The sequence below is a fragment of the Euleptes europaea genome, chromosome 14 (assembly GCF_029931775.1).
Source record: "Euleptes europaea isolate rEulEur1 chromosome 14, rEulEur1.hap1, whole genome shotgun sequence".
NCBI classification, from domain to species: Eukaryota; Metazoa; Chordata; class Lepidosauria; order Squamata; family Sphaerodactylidae; genus Euleptes; species Euleptes europaea.
Window position 1 is genome coordinate 39871559 of NC_079325.1, and position 21875 is coordinate 39893433.

The following is a 21875-nucleotide window of genomic DNA, read 5'->3' on the forward strand; positions in this document are numbered from 1 at the left end:
GCATTGCCTGCTTTGAACTGAGCAGGAAGATTCCTTGCTTTGCTTTTCCTGTTTTGTGTCTCCAGTTTTTTGTTCTAGCCCAGCCTAGACCTCGCTACTGTCCTGACTTCTTCTCTTTCTGGAAGCTAAAGCTGGTCCTCCTGTTCAGCTTCCTTTGCTTCTGAGCCAAGTAGTCTGCTCGAGCGGTGCTGGCGCGGGACTCGAGGATGTAGTTCACCTAGGAAAGATCAAGAAAGAGGATTTTCAGTCATGAGAAGGCGGTGCAGGTGGGGACGGTCTAAGACCCGGGCTGCTCCAAGAGCACTTTCAGGAGGGGCACTACTAATACTGGTACTGGTGGAAGAGCACCAGTACTGGTGGAACCACCGGTGGAACAGCCTCCCTATTAACACCAGGGCCCTGTGGGACCTAAAAGAGTTCTGCAGGGCCTGTAAAACGGAGCTGTTCTGCCAGGCTTACAAATGAGGGCAGCCGCAAGTCTTTCCAATACCACTGTTGCTGGCTTCCCCAACCTCTCTCCCCGCCCCCAACTTGGGTTGGAGGTTACTGCCTGGCCTGGTTTTTCCCCCCCAGTGGCTCTAACTCTTGAATTTTACTCTTGCCATCTTGTTTTACTCGCTGCTGGGAAGTTGATTTTAAATTTGTTTTAAACTATGTTTTTATATTAAATGTTGCGAGCCGGTCTGAGCCTGGTTTGCTGAGAATGAGAGCGGGATATAAATGTGAGGAAATAAATAAATAATAAAGAAGACTTAGTATATCTATAGTGCTCTCAGAGAGTTCAAAGCACTTCACAGACTATCTTGTCGTAATCCTTACAAAAATCTGTAATGGAGACCATTATTATTGTTGTTATTAGGTGGGAGGGGGCTGAGATTGAGAGAAAGTAGCTTATCTAAGGCTACCTATTAAATTTCCTTGTGACTGTACATTAGAAAGTTCTAGAAAAAAGGGACAACGATGCGCCAAGCCTAGAGGGGCCTCTTCATCACCCCAGCCAGAGGCTTCGAAAACCCTGCAGAGGTTTGAGCTGGGGGGCTTCCTGACTGGCAGAGTAGTCTCTTGGCCAGTAGACCACATTATCATTAACACCCGCATTTGTGTGAGCCAGTGCCCCCAGCTGCCACAATAGTCATTAAGGTGCCGCAAGGGCTGTTTTGATAAGCAGCGGGGCACTACGGCTACTCCTCTGGAATTTTTCTCAATGTACTATCACGTGCAATCCTTTTGCGTTTGTGTGGTCCCGATTCTGGGGGGTGAGGATGGGAAGGAGAAAAGGATATGTAGAACTGGGATGTTATAGACATGGCTTTTAATGCTCCTTTCCCATCTGCTTGGGGCTTTCCTCGCCAACTTTCCAACCAGGCTGTGCCTGGGCCATTCTGGCCTCACATCCTTGCTCTGTACGACCCAGAAAACTACCATCAGTCCAGTTCTCATGTGCCAAATGAATGCCGTAAAGGAACTGCTATACTGCCCTCATCCGTAACAATCTAGAATTAAAAATGAAAATTTCCTAATGGTGTTTGTGCACTCAGCAATTCCTACGCATCCAGTTATGTTTTGGAACATGTTACTTGATGAAGGCATTTTTAAATGATATTTAACAAGCCAACTCTTACTTAAATTTATTATCTTCTAGCGCTCGGGCGATAATCACATAGATAATTTTAATGGAAGGTTAATGCAGAAATCAAAAGATAAGAACGCCCTTTGCTCCGCCATTAGGTGGTTAATACGCTGTGGCTTAAAACTCACCCAATTTTATGCACTGTGGAGGATTTGCTCTTCCACAGCAAATGAGGGGCTCAAGGCAGGGGAAAAATAGAGGGAGTTTTCATGGTCAATAAAATCCTGGGACTTTTCTCTCTTGATCATGTACTGGGCAAGGGGGGGGGGAGATATAATTTGAGCATTCTGATCCAATCCTACCCCTCCACCTCCTTTAGACAGAAATAAAGAATTAACGGGTGAATTTATGATCCAATCCCCAAAACACACATACCGGTGTCATGAACAGGTTACATTTTGAACACGGGATGTGTGGTTTGCTTGCTTCCACGAGTCATCTGGAAATCCTACTTAGCCTATCCCCTCCAGTCCAACTCTCCTCTTCTAGCATCTAAGGAATTTTCTGTGCCCACTGACTCCCAAATTTATGAAAACTGAGAGGCATTCTTTTCTCCCCAAGTTAAAATTGGAGGCGCAATAAACTAGTGGGGCCGAACAAAGCTTACTTTGAGTGTGCATAGTTACCTGTCTTTGGAAAAGCCCAACCCACCGGGCTTCTGTCCAACTCGCTGTCCTGGGCATGCCTCTTCAGTGTAAGGAAACAAACTCAGAGCAATCTCTCTCTCTCACACACACACACATACACACACAGAGAGTTGGCATAGGCACCCTTGGTTACAAGTAGATAATTCTGGGAGTGATTGAATGACCCAGTCACACAAGTGGGGAGATGTGGCAGAACTACTTATCCCCAGAAAAGTCTTACTGGAAGCAAGCAAGGATAGAGAAGTACCTCATGTAGATACACATTGGGCAGCATCCTCTGAAGACAAATGCTTTGAATTAGCAGAAACCTTTAACCATTCGTCACTAAATTAAATTTATTTCTTGAGGGACTTAACTAGGGACAGCTATCTCACAGCACAAGTTTGGGTGCAATCCTAAACAAGTCTACTCAGACGTAAGCCCCATCTTATTCTATGGGGCTTACTCCAAGGAAAGTGCCTCTTTAGGACTGAAGTTTCTGAGAATGGTTGTTCCAGGTGGAGCCCATGCACTCTCATGCTTATTTTGAAAGTTGGGTTTAAAGTGTTGTTTTTTTTTAAAGGAAGATGGAAATTGTAGGATGCAGAAAACCTACAGTTTCCCATGGTTCCAATGCAAGTGAGGTGTAGATAAGGTATAGGTAAGCCCTGATTTTAATAGTTCATATAGTTGATAGTCAAGTAATTCTAAGGATGGATTCTATCTCCTCCCTCCCCTCGAAAGCTGCCCAACAATCTGTCCTTAGAAGGTTCCAAGAAGCAACAGCAAAAATATTTCCAAGAATGCAAGAGATTTTTGTAGAAACAACAGCTTAGGGAAGACAAAAAAGGGGGGAATATGTCAGTGATAGAAGTTCATGCCTTGTGGTGCAAAAGCAGTTATAGCTCTCCTGCTTGGGTGGTGGGCGAGAACCGAAATTCCTTAGCATATGTCAGTTATTGAGTACGTCCATAAGCTTTACATGGGAAAACCCGTTAAGGACTAGAAATGGCACATAAAGCTTATCACTTGAAAATTTTAAATTGCCATAAAGATAATATATAGCAGAAAGTTCAGTTTAACCTTCCAGCAGTGTTAGCGTCTTTGTTTCGGAAAGTAAATCAACCAAAGCGTACAGCAAGCTATATTTCCTTAAATAAAAAAAGTAAACCCTAGCAATAAAAAAAAAAATCTTCCTTAACAAAAATGCAAATATGTCTGAACGGAGACGGTGTGATGAACCTCTGTGAGCTGTTGATGACTAAGGAAATGAGGATCGGCTACTTGGGCTGCCGAGCGACCTAGAGGCTGAGATCGGAAATTAGCCCCCTGAAAATTATTCAGATGTCAAGAGGGACGTTGTGGCTTTAATGGAATTTAATCCTGAAATCTTACCAGTGAGACAAATGGCAGCAATATTCTGCATTCTGCTCAAAGGGCGTTTCCATTTGGTATGCAACTTAACCAAGGCTGGATTAGGGGAAACTATTCTAACCTCCAAAGGAATAGAGCCCCCCCCCCCCCATTATGGATGTCTGCTTCTGATGGTGTGGCAGGTGTTGTAATGCACATAGGCAAGAGGAAGATATATGAAATTTGGAAAAGCAGCACAGTGCACCAGTTGCAGCCAATTCGTGGGGTGGAGTCATCTGCCCCAATCTCTCCCCCCTCAAGCTGCTCCAAGCATTTGTGACCCGAATGCCGCCTCCCCTTTCCGGTCCTCTCTGGCCATGCTCACTTTTCCCGGTGCTGAGCCGAAAAGGAACTCTATGGAGACTGTTTGAGAGCCAGCGTGGTGTAGTGGTTAAGGTGTCGGACTAGGATGTGGGAAACCCAGGTTTGAATCTCCACTCTGCCATGGAAACTTGCAGGGTAACTTTGGGCCAGTCACACAGCCTCCGCCTCGACCCTGGCAAGGGTTTGGATGGGAGACCTCCAAGGAATATCAGGGGCGCGACGTGGAGGCAGGCAATGGCATACAACCTCAGAACGTCTCTTGCCTTGAAAACCCAACAGGGTTGACATAAGTCAGCTATGACTTGACAAAAAGAAAAAGAAAAAGACAGTTTTTACCCTGCCCTTCTCCAAGAGGCTCAGGGTGGTGTACATGGGTTTTCCTTCTTTCATTTTATCCTCACAGCAACCACCCTGTGAGGTAGGTCAGGCTGAGAGAGAGTCACTGGTCCAAGGTCACCTAGTGAGCTTCATGGCTTAATAGGGGTTTGAACAAGCGCAAATCCAGTCCTGGACCTGAACTGCTGCAAGTTTTCTGTATGCAGGGGTGGGCATTTATTTGAATCACGCTTCAATGGGCAGGTGTCATGGTGCAGGCAAGGAGTGAGGGCTGGAAGCGTAGTCTGGGGAACAGTCCAAGGTCATTCACAGTTCAGGCAAAGTCCAAGATCTCAATACAGGCAAGGGAATTCCGAGGCGTTAGTCAAAGCCAGTCCAAGAAGTCAGGATACCAGGAATCCAAAGGATAGCAGGGAAACAAGGCCGGTACACAAGGAGGTTGGTGACAAGCTGCTTGCACAACAGCCAAGCCTAACTGATGGCTTAAATTCCTTCTCCTGCTGCTGTAGCAGAGCCAGCTGATGCTGATTAGGCTGAGTTCACAGGTGGTGCTTCAGCCCTGCTCTTCATCACTGCTACTGAGGAGGTTCCTCTGTAAAGCCTTCAGTCTAGCACTCTGCAGTCTCTGCTGCATTGCCAGACGGACCTGTTTTCTTCTCTGCTCCAGTGGCCTTGGCGAGGCCTCTGGAGACAGTGCATGTTGCTAGGTGTCAGGTCCAACTGGAGTCCTTGAGCTGGCAGGCTGCAGGCATGGTGAGTCATCTCCTGACTTTGGCTGATCCTCTATTCTGGCAGGCTGTAGGCCCTGTGGTTGTTCCTGTGGGACTTCTGCCTGAGGATGTCCCTCTGTTCTGGCTTCTATTTCCCCTTCATCAGAGGAGGTCTCTGCAGGCTGACTCATGACAGCAGGTTTTGCAAACTCTCATCTAACTGATTAATACTTGACATCAGAAGGGAATCTTCCTCCGGAGCAAACTAGCTAAATGCCCTCTCTGCTGCAGTGTGCAGTGTGACACATTTGCATGTATCGTTTTGTATTCAGTATTTTTAATAAATTTACTTATTTATACCCTGTTTTCTACTTGTTGCATGAGACTGTCTGAAATTCCACACTACTAGGCCACAGCTGAATGTATTCCGTGATTACACAGCCCAAGTTTGAAACCAGGTCCTGGGCACAAGATTCAGCATCTGGTCTCTTGCATTTCGCTTGCTTTTCTTTTTAAAAAAACAGGTTTCTAGTCTTTAAGAAAGCTCAGTAAAATCGAAGAAACCAAGAGAGAGAAGGAAGTAGATTTGAACTACGTTCCCTGTGATCAGCAGGCAGGGCTTCAATACTCACTATACCACTTTGTTCATGACTAGAAGAAGCTATAGACATTATGCAAAATAAGGACTGCTATCACCAGTGAAAATTGGAGGGAGGAACATTAATAATTTGAGATATGCTGATGACACTACATTATTGGCAGAAAATAGTGAAGATTTGAAATGACTACTGCTGAAAGTTAAAAGAGAAAGTGCCAAAGCAGGACTACAGCTGAACATCAAGAAAACAAAAGTAATGACTACAGGAGAATTACACAACTTTAAGGTTGACAATGAGGAAATTGAAATTGTTCAAGACTTTCTATTCCTTGGCTCCACCATCAACCAAAAGGGAGACTGCAGCCAAGAAATCAGAAGGAGATTGAAACTGGGAAGGGCAGCCATGAAGGAGCTAGAAAAGATTCTTAAGCGTAAGGATGTGTCACTGGCAACCAAGACTAGATTAATTCATGCCATTGTATTCCCTATTACTATGTATGGGTGTGAAAGCTGGACAGTGAAGAAAGCTGAAGAAAATAGATTCCTCTGAAATGTGGTGTTGGAGGAGAGTGTTACGGATTCCATGGACTGCCAAAAAAACAAATCAATGTGTTATAGATCAAATCAAGTCTGAACTGACCCTACAAGCTAAAATGACTAAACTGCGGCTATCGTATTTTGGTCACGTCATGAGATGACAAGAGTCACTGGAAAAGACAGTCATGCTAGGAAAAGTTGAGGGCAGCAGGAAAAGAGGAAGACCCAACAAGAGATGGATTGACTCAATAAAGGAAGCCACAGCCTTCAGTTTGCAAGATCTGAGCAAGGCTGTCAAGGATAGGACATTTTGGAGGATTTTCATTCATAGGGTCGCCGTGAGTTGGAAGCGACTTGACGGCACTTAACACACACAATCACCAGCTAAAGAAATAGCCAATTAACTGTTGATTCACTCTACATATAGCTCCATAACAACAACAACAAAGTCTCAGACAAAAGGCATGATCAATTTTTAAATGATGTCCACTAGCAGGTTTTCATTTTAGAAGAGGCATTCCCTTCTATGTAAGACAGAAAGAAGGATTGTCACTTATTAAAAAAAAATAGATGGCAAATACTATCACCTTTTAAGTATCTGCTTTTAAAATAATCTTCATAAACCAGCTGCCTGATAACTTGGGGCTACCTTTTTAGTTGATCAACAATTTTTAATTGGCTTAATCAAACTAATAAATTGAATAGACTGAATGTTACAGCCCTGGAAATTAGCAAACGGATGCATATCTGCATCCCTTACCAAAGTCATAGGGAACTTAGTCCTTCTTGGCATAAACCCTTTCTTTTTTAAAAACATTAGCTTAGCCCTGTTCTTAGAGCAGGATCCACCTGGTGAAGAATTGTGGAATCTCTTTGCTGCAGAGAATCTATGTTGGGGCCTTGAATCTGGGGGCTATGGACTGATTCCCTGCCCCTGCGCTACCAGGGCTGCTGACTGAAGGAGGGAACTGATACCCCTGCAAGGTAGGACGTATACACGGCCAACGAGAACCCTCCTGACCCTGAGAATCAGGTGACCCTGGAGTTTGTCAGTCCACCAACTCAAGAGAATGGACACCTTGAATCATTGCCCCCCCCCCCCGTTCCATTATGCGCCCCACGTACCTTCAGCACAATCTCGTTGACGGTAGCAGCATCAGACTCAAAGTAGAGATGTTTGTAGTCATGATTGCTTAGATATGTGAGTTTAAATATTGCATGGCCTGTAAGGATTTAAAAGAAAGAGGACATGAAAACCAAGGAGAAATGCCAGGTTCAGAAGAGCTCCTCCCACAATACTGTTATCCAGACATGATAGCTGAGATTCCTGATTTACAGTCAAGGCAACACCTGAATCAGGGCACAATCTGCTCAAAATGTTTAAGGTCCGTTGACCTCACTGGGAGATATTTTTGCATGTGCTTAGCTCATTATTGAGTCCCTTTGACTGGATCAAAGTCTTTAAAGGGTGAAAGAGTCAGAATGAGCTCTCCTTAGGGGAAGCTATTCCCACTGTATCCATCTGAGTCACAGCTCTGGGTGTGCCCCCTCCCCTCCATTAGAAAGGGGCAAATCTAAATCAGTGACTCATACGGAGGCATAAGGAGAGGCCTCCTTTGAGGGCAGCTGACCAACCTGCACCCAGCAGCGGAGAGTGACTGGAGGGCAACCAGGACAGAGGAGTATCTCACGCAGAGATGCCCACCTGTGACAGCAGGTAATTTTGCTGCATCCAAAAGCATCCCTCCACTGGGAGTGACCCTGTCATACTTTATGCACGGTCTGGGCAGAATTACATACCCCTAGCAGGGGCCAATTAGAAAGAGGCAAGGCCAGAGCAGTGACTCATGTATAGACTCAACAGGCAGCCTTCTCTGTGGATGGGTACACATGAAGCTGCCTCATACTGAATCAGACCCTTGGTCCATCAAAGTCAGTATTGTCTACTCAGACCGGCAGTGGCTCTCCAGGGTCTCAGGCTAGAGGTCTTTTACATCACCTACTTGCCTAGTCCCTTTAACTGGAGATGCCAGGGACTGGACCTGGGACCTTCTGCATGCCAAGCAGAGGCTCTGCCACTGCGCCACTACCCCATCTTAGGGTCACCAAAAGCATCTCAGCATTTAACCAATTCCCATCTAAGTGCATACCAGTCTACCTCTCAGGAGAATCTGGTGTGCCCCGGCAGACAATTTGGGATTTACTGCTCTCAAAACTTTCAGCAAAAGCTTTTGGGCATGACAGAAGGGGGGTAAAAAACCCCACAGATGGTGATCTTCACATACTGCCGGCTGAACAGACGGCGCGAAGGAGCCTGACAGCCTTCCCATGTCATTTCAATTTAAGGCGAGTGGTGTCTTACAGGAGCGGCTGAACTCCTTTCATTAAAGTTCACTCCCCCCCCTTGCATCCCCCTCCACTGGAAAAAATGCAGATATCATTCAAATGGCTACTTGGGCAGGAGGCAACCCCTAGACTATATTTCTGCTAACTGATCCCATTAGAAACTATTTTGTGAGACGTTCCTAGTATATAATAAGTCATCTTTTCGGGAGGAGGGGGGAGGCAGTGGGTTTTGTTATTTTTTTAAATGGCCAATTAACCCAGGAATGATCGGAGTTACCAAAAATAATGCCTGGATATAGCCAGCTATTTGAAATTTAAATGAAATAGAACTGCAACATTTAGCGGAAAATATACCCCTCCTATGAAATCTCAGCTCTCACCTTCTGCTAAGTGATTTCCTTGGTTTACAAAGTGCTTTAAATACAGTGGGGTTCTCTCCCACCCACAGTCTCTGGTGGGTGCCTCTGGCCTTGCTGCTGCACCCTCTACCTCCTTGATCCACAGCCCTTTAGCACTATGAAAAACATGATGTGCCTCTGAGCACATATAGAGTGCCATCCCCCATTCCTCTCCTGATTGAGAAGCTGGTTTCCACACCCCTAGAACACTTGCAACACTCTCTCCATGTCAGGGATCTTTTTTGCTGCCTTTCTGCAAATGGGCAACCGAGGCTGTGAGAGCGAGTCTTGCCAGTTCTCTGAATCTAGGCCAGAATCTCAGGCTCCTCTGAGAGCTAACAAGAAACCAGCGTGGTGAAAGCCAGCGTGGCGTAGTGGTTAAGAGTGGCAGAAGCTAATCTGGAGGACTGGGTTTGAGTCCCCTCTCCTCCACATGAAGCCTCCTGGGTGACTCCCTTCAAACGCTCAGCCCCACCAACCTCACAAGGTGCCTATTGTGGTGGGAAGGAAGATTCTCCAGATTACAGTCCACTGCTCTTAATCACTACACCACATTGGCTCTCGTGGTGATGCCTTCCATCTCTCTCTCTCTCTCATGCACTTTCTGCTCCACAAACTTCCTTTCCCATACAGGAACACTAAAACTGGGTAGGGCCATCAGGAACTTTATAAAATTACATGGTGAGTGTGATCTAACAGGCATCTTGCTACCACCCCTCCTCTAAGGTAAGGACGCTCTGCATTTGTGGGGCAACCAGTATCCCACTATGTTTCCTTGGGACATGGATGATGTTATCAAAACCTTCGGGCGTGCCAAATTTCTTTCATTCATACAAAAAATTCATGTACTGGCAATTAAGATTTAGCATATAATGCTCACTGCTCCATTTTCTTTTTAATGCATTCAGTCCAAAGGTCCAGCTTAACTCATCTACACCATAACAGTCACACTTTACTGTAGATTTATCCTTTTTTCCCTTTTCCCGGAGGGGACCCAATTTGAAATCTTATTTACAGTAGCTAATTTTCCAGACTCTGAAAATAAACTGATATATGGGCAGCTAACCAGAGACCTCGATATTTCATCCCAGCATGTTAATTAAACACTATTATCACACGCTAATCAGGACTTATGAATTCTCTATTGAAAAACTGGCAAACGATCAAAACCCAGACTTTAAATCATTGAAGTGAAGGAACAAAAAGCCAAGAATTCCTTAACTGGAAGTTAATAGGTACAATAATATATTCATGGCTCTGGTGCTAGGAAACCACATCTGACATTTTAAAACATTCCTGAAGTACAATGAGCAGAATATACGAGACCCTTTGTCAGATGTCTACATCTTCCAAGCCTAATCGGCGGTGGCCCCTGGGCTATGGAGTCCCCCACCCCCAAGAGAATGACATAAGATCCGCATGTTCAGCCCATTCAGAGGAGCTGCATACAGCATTCCTGGTTTTCACTGTATGGAATTCTGGTTGGTGTTTTTACTCTAGTTGATTTTCATTATTTTTTTGACAATGACATTCAACCAACCAGATTATTACTGTCTTTCATTGTTTATATTACAGAAAACTGAGTCTCATTTGGCAGATGTGGGACATAAAAACCATCAAGATGGACAACCAAATGTGTGTACATCCAAGAATGTATAAAATTTCCTGAGGAAGAGCCAGTGGATCCATGTAGGGATGATGGGCTAGAAGACCCAGATTTTAATTCTGGGTTGAATATGGCCATTTATGCAGGGTCAATACTGCTCCTTGCTCAATGCTAATTTTTTTAATCCGACCTTTAAAATGACTATTCACGGTCCCGATGCAAGAGGAGAAAGTCAAACAAATTCCACCCCCCACTCGCCTGCTCCTTTGTTTGCATAGCCATTAGCAATAGTTGTTTGCATAGCTAAGCCGTGATTCTGCATACTTCCTTCAGTGAATGCTTGGAGGCGGAGCAAATACAAACGGTCGTGTTAAAGGGGCTCTTAAGAAATGCAAAGCAGGTATGCACCAGCTTCGCAGTGACTTCTGGAATGATGGTTCAATGTGAAGAACTCAAAAAAATATGAGGGCCTCTTCAGCCTGGAACGCAGTGCTAATTACCAAGTATAAATGGCCTGTAAGAACCTGTCTTGCGCTGAGTCAGAGCACTGGTATATCTAGCACAACAACGTCTACTTTGAATGGCAGCACCTCTCCTAGAACTCTGCCACAGGAGAGATGGGGAGTGAAACTGCGACCTTCTGCGTACAAGGCATGTGCTCTGCCACCAACCAACGGGTCTTCCAAGGCTATGACCAGCTAGGGTCCCCCTAACTGGCCTTGAGAAAAAGGCCCTTGTGGAGATTCAGATGGAGCTTGTGGATAGCAGCCTAAAAACTTACAGTGTGTCACTGAATTGCAAATGGAAATGCTCACTGTCTCCGCTGACACTTCGGCTAAGCCCAGCATGCAAAATTATATAGCACTTGAGAACATTCAAAGCCCTTCACATCCACTGTCGTGTCGTAATCCTCGCAACAAGTAGGTCAGTACTATCAGCCCCATGCTGTAGATGGAGGGGCTGAGACAGTGGCTTGTCCAAGGCCATCTAGTGGCAGAGTCAAACCAGGGATATGATTTATTGTTTCTAACTAAGCTACACCAAGTCTCAACACTGGCACCCCTCTGCTTCTGGAAAGCTACAGATGACACACCTTGAAGAAGAAGAAGAGTTGGTTTTTATATGCCGACTTTCTCTACCACTTAAGGAAGAATCAAACTGGCTTACAATCACCTTCCCTTTCCCTCCCCACAACAGACAGCCTGTGAGGTGGGTGGGGCTGAGAGAGTGTGACTTGCCCAAGGTCACCCAGCTGGCTTCATGCATAGGAGTGAGGAAACAAATCCAGTTCACCAGATTAGCCTCTGCTGCTCATGTGGAGGAGTGGGGAATCAAACCTGGTTCTCCAGATCAGATTCCACTGCTTCAAACCACCGCTCTTAACCACTACACCATGCCGGCTCGCCACATACTATGCTTTAAAAAAATTACCCTGTGGCTATCCAAATACACGAAATGTGAGCATTTCCCACCCAAAAAAACTTCCTGCTCTCAGAGAGCCATTTCCTCATTAATGTGTCTTCCAAGGATCTCCTGCACATCTATCATGGATCTCCTTCCTTGCTGAAGAAAGATTCTAGATCATGACCTATGGGTACGTTCTTAGATATTTTATTTATATGGTGGTTGTGGAAAGTGCTCTCAAGTATCAGCCCACTTACGGCGACCCTGTAGGGTTTTCAAGGCAAGGGTGGTTTGCCATCGCCTGCCTCTGCATCGTGACCGTGGACTTCCTTGGTGGTCTCCCAGCCAAATTCTAACCAGGGCTGAGCATGCTTAGCTTCCAAGATCTGATGAGATCAGGCAATCTTCACTCATGGGCTAATGAAGGCACCAGGAACAAGTGCAAGGTCAAGACCTCCCCCTCACATCTTCAGGAAGCCTTTTCTGTAGCAGAGGGGCAGCCACAAAGAAAGCACCAGCCCAAGAAGTGGAAACAAGTAGCCCACACTGGTCCAATGATCAGAGCAGCCTTAGAAGCTGCTATGGGTGGAAGCAGCCTCTCAGTCACGAGGATCCCATGTTATGAAGGGCACCTTGAACTGCACTTGGAAATGAACTGCCAGCCTGTGTAGTGATCTTAAATTTGGGGTGACATGTTCAGAACGCTTAACCCCCATCAACAGTCCAGCTGCTGCATTCTGCACCAACTGCAGCTTCTGCGCTGTCGTCAAGATCACAAAAGTTGCCAGTGAAGTCCGTTGGCTCACACCAGCTACTGGGCTCAACAGTCCCCTGTGGCTGTAACTCTACAGGCGATTGTCACTGATGGTGGACAGAAAAGTTTGTCTGCTGTAAATGGACTTCCCAGCAAGGAAACTCTGCTAAGCTTTCAAGGATTCCTAGGAACGTTATTTGAATACAGCACAGTTCCCCTTCTGAACCGGGAATCATCAAGGCTGGCCTCCAAGGACAGGAAACAAAATACAGGCGGCAAACAAGTGCTGTAAAAATGAAGAAGAGTTGGTTTTTATATGCTGACTTTCTCTACCACTTAAGGGAGACTCAAACCAGCTTACAATCACCTTCCCCTCCCCACAGCAGACACCCTGTGAGGTAGGTGGGGCTGAGAGAGCTCTAACAGAGCTGTAACTTGCCCAAGGTCACCCAGCTGGTTTCGTGTGTAGGAGTGGGGAAACAAATCCAGTTCACCAGATTAGCCTCCGCTGCTCATGCGGAGGAGTGGGGAATCAAACCTGGTTCTCCAGATCAGAGGCCACCACTCCAAACCACCACTCTTAACCACTACACCACAGTGTAGTCATATTGTGTCCCGGGACGAGCCCCTCCCCGCGCAGCCCGGGACGTAAACCACCCCACCAGACCATGCAGGGGGGGTGCCACTCACCGTCGGAGGGAGGGAAGACGAGAGTGGGGTGGCCAGCCCCGCCGGCAGCCGGCATGGCGACCGCGCTTCAGCCCTGTTTTTTTCCTTCAGGGCCTCCAGGGGATGACGCCAGCAAGCACCCAGCCGCGGCGCCGGCCGCAGCAGAGACTGCGCGCGCTCCTGCACCCCGCCCCGCTCAACAGCTGAGCCGCGGACGAGCGCGGGTGGGGCAAATGAGGGCGGGCCGGCCAGCTACCTCAGAGGCAGCCAGGTGACCCGGCTGGAGCCCTTATATGAGAAGGTCGGGGGCGGGGCTAAGGGAGGAAGGGGCGGGACCTCTCTGGCCTGGAGGGGATATAAGGCCAGAGAGGAGCCTTGGCCGGAGAGGAGTAGCAGCAGCACTAGGTGGTAGGAGCCGTGCTGGCTCAGAGCAACCTGGCTGCATCCGAGGGGGAGGCAAGCTCCGATTCCCCCTCGGACTGGTCTGAGGCCGAGGAGGCTCCTCCGGCCAGGTCCTCCTCCAAGGCAGAGACCCCGGGGGCGACGGCGGCGCCAGGGAGGCGTGACATATTTTGATTGAACCAAAATGCTTAAAATGAGCTGCTTCTTTCTCTCTGTCTGGAGGACTTTGGCATAGATTTTGTTAAAAAGGCAAACTAGTTCATCCATTAAGACCATTTCAGTGGTGCAGAGGCAAGGAGGGAAGGACTGGGATCTTGGGGAAATGTGTGCAGCTGTGTCCAGCAGCATTTATCAGGGGCTAGATTTGACTTGCAGCTGCCCAGTTTACTGACCCTTATGCTCTAAGCTTGCATGGAGCATCTGAGAAAGACTGCTGCTGATCCTGGCCCTTCTCTCTTTTAAATCTGGTGATTTATCTCGCCTCTTTTCCTCCAGTATTTCACAACTGACAGAAGCCGAACATGGAACTTTATTTCAGATTCTTATTTTTGGCTTTTTAAGGAGTCAGCCATTTTCAGAGGCCATTACGGAGTTGGAAATGTCAATAACCCTTATTGCAGAGAGACTAACAAGAGGCAAAGTTTCCATCCATCACAGTAGGCGCATCTTAGAGGCAGCATTCACACCCTTCTCAGCCTGAGCAAGATCTGGTTTCTACAGCCAGTGTCGCCTCGGACATTTGCAGCATCTTCTTATAAGAGTACTTTCAAAGCTAACAAGAGTACATCCTTCACATCTTTTGTATTTACTGGGACAACCACCAGTATACCTGTCACCATCAAAGTGTGGGACTCCCCTCAAAGATATGTGGGAGGTCTTACCTGAAATTCACATAAAGTTTTCCGTGGTACTGAGTTCCAGGGGCCAGTTACAAATAACATTAATCTTCCCTTTTGCAGGGATTTAAACGCATTAATTGCAGTCAGTGCTTCCCTGCTGCTATCGGTAACTTTTTAAGGGGAAAACTGGAACCTAATATTAATTTATTAATATTATTAAAAAACAAATCAGAGGGTTATAGATCAAATCAAGCCTGAACTGACCTTAGAAGCTAAAATGACTAAACTGAGGCTATCGTATTTTGGTCACATTATGAGAAGGCAAGAGTCACTAGAAAAGACAGTCATGCCAGGAAAAGTTAAGGGCAGCAGGAAAAGAGGAAGACCCAACAAGAGATGTATCGACTCAATAAAGGAAGCCACAGCCCTCAGTTTGCAAGATCTGAGCAAGGCTGTCAAAGATAGGACATTTTGGAGGACATTGATTCTTAGGGTCGCCATAAGTCGGAAGTGACCTGGCGGCACTTAACACACACACACACATAATATTAATTTGGTAACTGCTAAAATTATCTTGTTTTTAAAAGCCTGTCTTGAAAATAACACATACACCAACCCTTGCGTGAGCTAATTAAGTAACAAGATGGGCTGCGCTAGAGATGTATAAGTCCTGAAAAGTGATTTAATAAACCAGAGCCAAAAAGACTTTTCTGCAGCGCTGGGTGAAGTTTATGTCCAAATCTCACACTGTTAACGGAGGAGTGAAATATTCGTTTGGCAAAACGATCAAATTGGCACTTTGCTGCTGTTTGGGCCAGACATGTGTTTGTGGACTGTGAAGAGGTAAATTGATTTCCATCTCCATGAGTACTTAGAGGACATGATATATGGGCTTTGAAGCCAGGTCCCTGATGGAATGGCACTGCAAGGGTCTTCCAGAGTTTGTTACAGATTTCAATATTTTTCGATATTTTTCATCTCCTCTGCATATAAACAACAAGATTCTGAGGAGCAATGAAAACAAGGACGTACTGGCAACCTTAATTTGCAAGAAAATAATTTGGTTCAACGCACACACTGACCCGTGAGCCTGGTAGGTGAACCTTTTCTGGGGGCCTGGAGGTCAAAGGGCCTCTTGTGCTGTAGTGACAAAGAGAATGCAAGGTGATTGGGAAGCCTTACCTCTGCCACTTAAGCAATCCACCTGTACAGGCTCAGTCACGCCTCCCCTATGCAACATGGGAGTAATAATGCTGGCCTACCTTGCAGGGGTGTTGCAAGGATTTCAACAAGATCATCTATGCAAAGCTACACACGATCTTTTGAACCCTAAAAGCGTTCAAATGCTACATAAATGTTATTATCTTTATTACCCCTGTCATGGAGCTAGGGGAATATGATCAACAGTGTACCAGACCAAGAGTATCCTGCCAACAGCCCTGGTCAAGAGTGAGGCCGCCCTTAATCAGAAGTAGGATGCTGTGGCATGAACTGGCCTGCCGCTCTCAAGTCTTGGGGTTGCATCAATCAAGTGAGAGGGAAAGTGATAGGAAAATGGCCCTGATCTGCTGTTTCGGTGGATCACTCGCATGGTCGAGGGTGGGGGCCTTCAGCTGCTTGGAAGTGCTCGGGCAGCACCCTGAATCTTTCCTTGGGAAATGAAGTGACATTTAAAGCACCCAGTTATTAGTGCATGGAGGGCAAATATCCACGGATTTCAGGGGAGAAAAACATACTGAAAATGATAGCACATTAATCTTTTCAGTTAAGGGCATTCCATACTAAATCAACATCTTTGGTAGTTTAGATGTATTCAGCAACTCTAGGAAAACTTGCCATGTTGCCCCATTATATTTTAAAACTTTTTTTTTAAATTAAGCAATAGAAGTCCCAACCAAAAGATATGTTGGCCACCAGATTAGTGTGCTGTAAAGAAGAGGGAGTGATCCATGCAGATCAGGTCAATTAGACGTGAGAATGAAATGGAACCTCCATATACCAAGGCAGCACACCAAGAGCCAGTGTGGTGTAGTGGTTAAGAGAGGTGGACTCTAATCTGGAGAACTGGGTTGGTTTCCCACACCTCCACATGAAGCCAGCTGGGTGACCTTGGGCTAGCCCCACCTACTTCACAAGGTGTCTGTTGTGGGGAGAGGAAGGGAAGGAGATTGTAAGACGGTTTGATTCACCTTAAAAGGTAGAGAAAATTGGCATATAAAAACCAATTTTTCTTCATTCTAGGAATGAAAAGGAAGGACTATTGCCTTCCCTGCTCTGCTTTGTGAGTTTCTCACAGGCATCTGACACCAGAACAAACTGGATTTTGGTCTCTTTGGGACAGTAATTTCTATGTCCTTAAGAATCACACTGTGGCCTTGCATGAGACTATGGGAGCATGTCTCCAGTGTAAGCTTTAAAAGGATGCCAGAGCTGTTGCTTGTACTTTAACAGAGACCAGAAAGAGTTAAACATAAATGGAAAAACAACCAATATAGCCGTCTCCCTGCACCATAAAAAGCAACGTTTCTGTACCTTGCTGATTTATTTAAAACACTGAAAATGGAATTAATGAGAAGAGATGCTTCTCTTCTCAGACGACTCACCTTTTGTGAGGGGCAGGCAGGGATGCGGTTTTAGCCAGACAGAAGTGATGTAGTAGGTTGGACTATCCAGCTCTGGCCTTCAGATGATCCAGACATCAAGGGTGTGTGAGTATGTGGGGAGGGGGGGGGACAATGTGGCAGAGCACCTGCTTGGCATGCAGAAAATTCAGTAAGCTCCGGTTTAAAAGATCTCAGGTAACAGATGCTGACATAGATCCTTCTCTGTCTGAGAGTCTGAAGAGCTGCTACTTATTTATATATTTTAAATGTTTCTATCCTGCCTTCCCATCCAATTTAGACCCTCAAGCTGGTGAATGGTTAAAAATATTAGAACCAACTTTTAAAAGCCAATACATACATACATATAGATACTTGACAAAATTAAAAACATAAACTGGAAGTAGGGAGTGCCAAATGGAACAAAAATGAGGGAATGCCAAATGGAACAAAGAAGTCTTCAACTGCAGGTGGAAGATAACTATAGGGGGGACAGATGAATCTCCCTGAGGAGGGAATTACATATCAGTCAAAATTGACTTACTTGGTCTGAGTATGTAAGGCAGCTTCATACATGTTCCTGTGTTTAGGAGAGGGGCACGTGGCTCAGTGGCAGAACACATCCCCCTGTGTGATATCTGCTGCTCTCCTTAAGTTGGAGGAGGGTCGTTCCTGCATGGTGTAGTGGTTAAGAGCGGTGATTTGGAGCAGTGGAGTCTGATCTGGAGAACTGGGTTTGATTCCCCACTCCTCCGCATGAGCTGTGGAGGCTAATCTGGTGAACTGGATTTGTTTCCCCACTTCTACACATGAAGCCTGCTGGGTGACCTTGGGCTAGTCACAGTTCTCTTAGAGCTCTCTCAGCTCCACCAACCTAACAGGGTGTGGGGAGGGGAAGGGAAGATGATTGTGAGCCAATTTGATTCTTCCTTAAGTGGTAGAGAAAGTCAGCATATAAAAACCACTGATTCTTCCTCTCCTTCTCCTCCTTCTACCTGATGGCCAGCCTACCTGCCTAAAGTACTTTCTTTTGGGAGCGTGGTATACACAGACTAAATCTAAGTCAACCACAATTTAAGCTCTAGTCTAATTTTACAGTTTAAAGGGGTGATAGAAGCTCTGCCTCCCCCCCCCCCACATGAAAGGGAGACTAGGTGTGTAGGCTCCAGTTTTCCCAGAAGCCTGTCAGTTAGCAACTGGGTTTATTTAGGTATCTATTTTCCCCTGCCCTTCCTCCAAGGAACTCAAGGTGACCTAACATGGTTCTCCCCTCTTCCATTTCAATGACCCCACAACATAGGTTAGGCATTTAAGGCAGGGGTGGGGAACCTTTTTTCCGCCAAGGGCCATTTGGATATTTATAGCATCATTCGCGGGCCAGACAAAATTATCAACTTAAAAATTAGCTGACCAAGCCCCAAGCAGGCAGCTGCCCCAGATGACCCCCCCTGCATGGGCAAGCAGGCAGGCATCCAACCGGTGGCGCACTCGCCCACCTGGTGGCACAGGATGGTCTGTTGCACCAGCCGGGCATAACCATCCAGTTGCACGCCGGAGTTGCTCGTGCTCTGCACAGTCGGGGCCGGTTTCTACAGCCAGCTCCTGCTACCTCCACCTGCAGGGATGAAATGAGGACACTGGCTAAGAACCCCCCCCCCCCGCCACGCACATTCTGGCCCTGCCCCCTTTAACCCCTCCATTGTCGCCACTTCCGCCCCAGCCCTCTTGTAGTACAGAGGGAATACTTTTCTCCATGGCCCCGGTAGGAAAGGGTTAACACAATTTCTTGGGCTATCCTAGCATCTCCATAGCTAACGACTCTTCTGCAAGGGGGCAAAAAGGTTCCTTTTCTTGGCAAAACAAACTCCTATCCGCCTTGAATAGAGGTTATTCCTGTCTGTGGGAGGAAGCAGATCGCCAGTCTTAGATCCTTCTGAGCTAGAGATCTGCCAGGACCCACAAAGGGCCAGACCAAATGATGTCGCGGGCCTTAAACGGCCCCCGGGCTTGACGTTCCCCACCCTTGATTTAAGGCCTCTAAGCCAATGGCTATTATCAAAAGGCGTGTCTCCCCTGTTCCTACATTCAGGATCACATTAAGCTGATACCATAATCAGACCATCTGGTTCAGCATTGTCCTCTCTAACTGGGAGAGGCACAATCAGAGAAAGGGCTTTCCTAATGTTTGCTGAGATGGTTTAAGTGAAGATGCCAGAGACTGAACCTGGGATTTTCTATGTGCAAAGCAAATGCTCTACCACTGAGTCTTGGCCCCACCCATGCAGCATAGCCACCTAATGCCACCTCATATTGTGGTCTGTGGGAAAGGCGGCATAGATATATTTAAATAAATAAATAAATAAATGACTGGCCCATCTGCTCTGAGATCTCTACCTGAGATCCTTTCAGCTGGAATTGAACATGGGACCTTCTGCGTGAACAGCATGTGCTCTACCATCAAACCACAGGCTAGCAAGCACTGACTCGCCGCCACCACCACCAAGAACTGTGAAAGGGTATCAAAGAGCCAATCTCTGAACAAAAAGCTTTCTGTGCCGGAGATATGGACGTGGAAGCGGAGTCTTCCACTGCCCGGACACTCAATGGCTGATATCCCTTTCCAAGCTGCCCCCCCCCCCCACGCCTCTGCCAGTCCCCGAGCCCCCTTGTTTGGGAAGAGATGATAAATAAATCAAATTCCACTAAGCAGCCTTTCCACAGTTGCAATCGGGCTCCTTCGTTGCGTCTGCACCTCATCAATCACACCATTGTCTGCTTGAGAGGCGAGGCTTGTAAATGTCATATCCACTCAAGCCCAAGGAGAAGCAAATCCGAATGCAGCAAAGGCGTTTTAATTGGATAGTGTAATTAAACTGAGGGGGGGGGGGAAACAGACCCAGCAGGCTGACTTTGACAGGATAGATGAAGATCCCCTTTTAATAGGGCTACAAAACATATTTGTTAAAGAGGATGAGGCAACGCTAACTTCCTGATGGTGCTCTATAGCTATTTGCACAAAAAGGCCTTTCTGGAATGGATGCATTTAACAGCAATAGCAAGATTTGTTTTTTTTGGGGGGGGAACTCTGGAGCCTCTCAGTGCTTGGACAGAGCCTGGAAACGTTCGAAGACGGGGCGGGGCTTCTGAGCATGAATAGAGAGTACCAACAATATGATAAGCTGTTTTGGGTTCCTTGAAGTGTGGGAGGAACCCCTCTGCCCTCCCCTTTCAGCATTTCAGCACTCCGTCTCCAAAGTCTCATTCCAATCCAATTAAATAAACAGTCTCTACAAAAAAACTGTTAACTGTGTTGGGTGGCGGGGGTTCCGATCATGAGGAGCCACTAGGGAGCTGCTTAAAAGCGTACACCTGTAGCATCTATTGCCGTGCATTGGGACCCCTCCTCACTCCAAATCAGGGTCACCATCTCTCCATAGCCACGGAAGTCCGGAGAAGCGGAGGACGGTAGTAGTGCTGGGTGCTGAAGGCTGCAGGCGACTGCCTCTGCATGTGGTAAAAAGCGCCACGCGGTCTGCTCATATGGGGGCCTTGCATGGCTCCAGGTCATCTGGACCCTGCCCTTGCCAAAGCTGCTATCTATCACGGAGAGCAAGGTCTCGCCTCTTGAAGGATCAAGAGTTCCCAAACACCATGCTGAACCATTTCATAGGATTGGAGTGCAAGAGGTTATCCATTAAGACTTGACCAAAAAGGTTATCCGTGGAGGGGGAAAACCACAGCACTAGGAAGTCACGCTAACAAGAAGATGCATCTATGGCTCACCCTTAAGTGGTGGGGCCAGAACACCACAACAAGCCTCTGTTCGGCCAGCAAGATACAGCAAACCTTGATTGTCCAATGACTGCACCTGTTTCATACGCGTGGCTTCCAGAACCTGCATGTCCCATTTGGACTACACATCTTGAGGCAGCATAACCGTGTGGAGAAGCCCTTAGCTAAGCAGATGTACTTTAAGCATCCCATTGACTTAGAAGGCTGCATTCCAATAGCACCTGACATAATCCATTCACGAGTCCACTTGATTCCTACTACACATGATGTATAGAAGACTCCAGCACAAAATGAAAATATCAGGTAACTTTGGCTTTGCTTGCAGTGTTTAAAAAAAGAGGGGGGAAAGGCATTTGGGGTTGTTAATTTGGCTATCACTAACCAGCCAGTTTGAATTCTGCTGGAAAAGCTATTTTCGTGCAGATGTGGAATGAACCGGGAAAGACTGACTCGTGTAGCAACATCAATCAAAACGTCGGCTCTCTTGGCAGGTCTCGACAGTGAGGCAGGTTCAAAGGTTGCAGGATAAAGGAAAGCCCCCCCCCCTCCGGTTCAACTCTAATATGCCCTCGCTGAAAGTCTTGCGAAAGGTACCTACCCCCTTCTGTATTAGGCAGCTTTCATTAATCTTCTTGCCATCTTCCTTAACTAGCCATGCAGAACCGCTGGATAGCAAGACACATAATGGGGAGGCCCTGTGCCTATTACCAGGTTAACATTCTGTTAAGCCCCAGCACAACAATGGAATAGGAATCTCAAGGAAATCTTAAAACAGCGTGCCACAACGCCGGCAATTAAATTACTACCTGAAGCCACCAATATGTGCACGAACCCATAGAGAAAAGGCGGCCTTTGTTTGACCTGCCTGAGAATTGAAGCTACTCACTGGCA

At 46.6% G+C, this 21875-nt stretch overlaps 1 protein-coding gene across 1 annotated transcript in view; it reads right to left on the bottom strand.

The window, feature by feature from the left end:
• Positions 1 to 21875, bottom strand: part of MAPKAP1 (MAPK associated protein 1) — a 408697-nt gene that overhangs the window by 221812 nt on the left and 165010 nt on the right. The window contains exons 11-12 of the mRNA XM_056860945.1: positions 7300 to 7397; positions 68 to 217 (exon numbers count right to left, since the gene is read on the bottom strand). Of these exons, the coding sequence (XP_056716923.1) occupies positions 95 to 217; positions 7300 to 7397 (221 nt within the window). The 3' untranslated portion in view covers positions 68 to 94. The remainder of the gene's footprint in view (positions 1 to 67; positions 218 to 7299; positions 7398 to 21875) is intronic.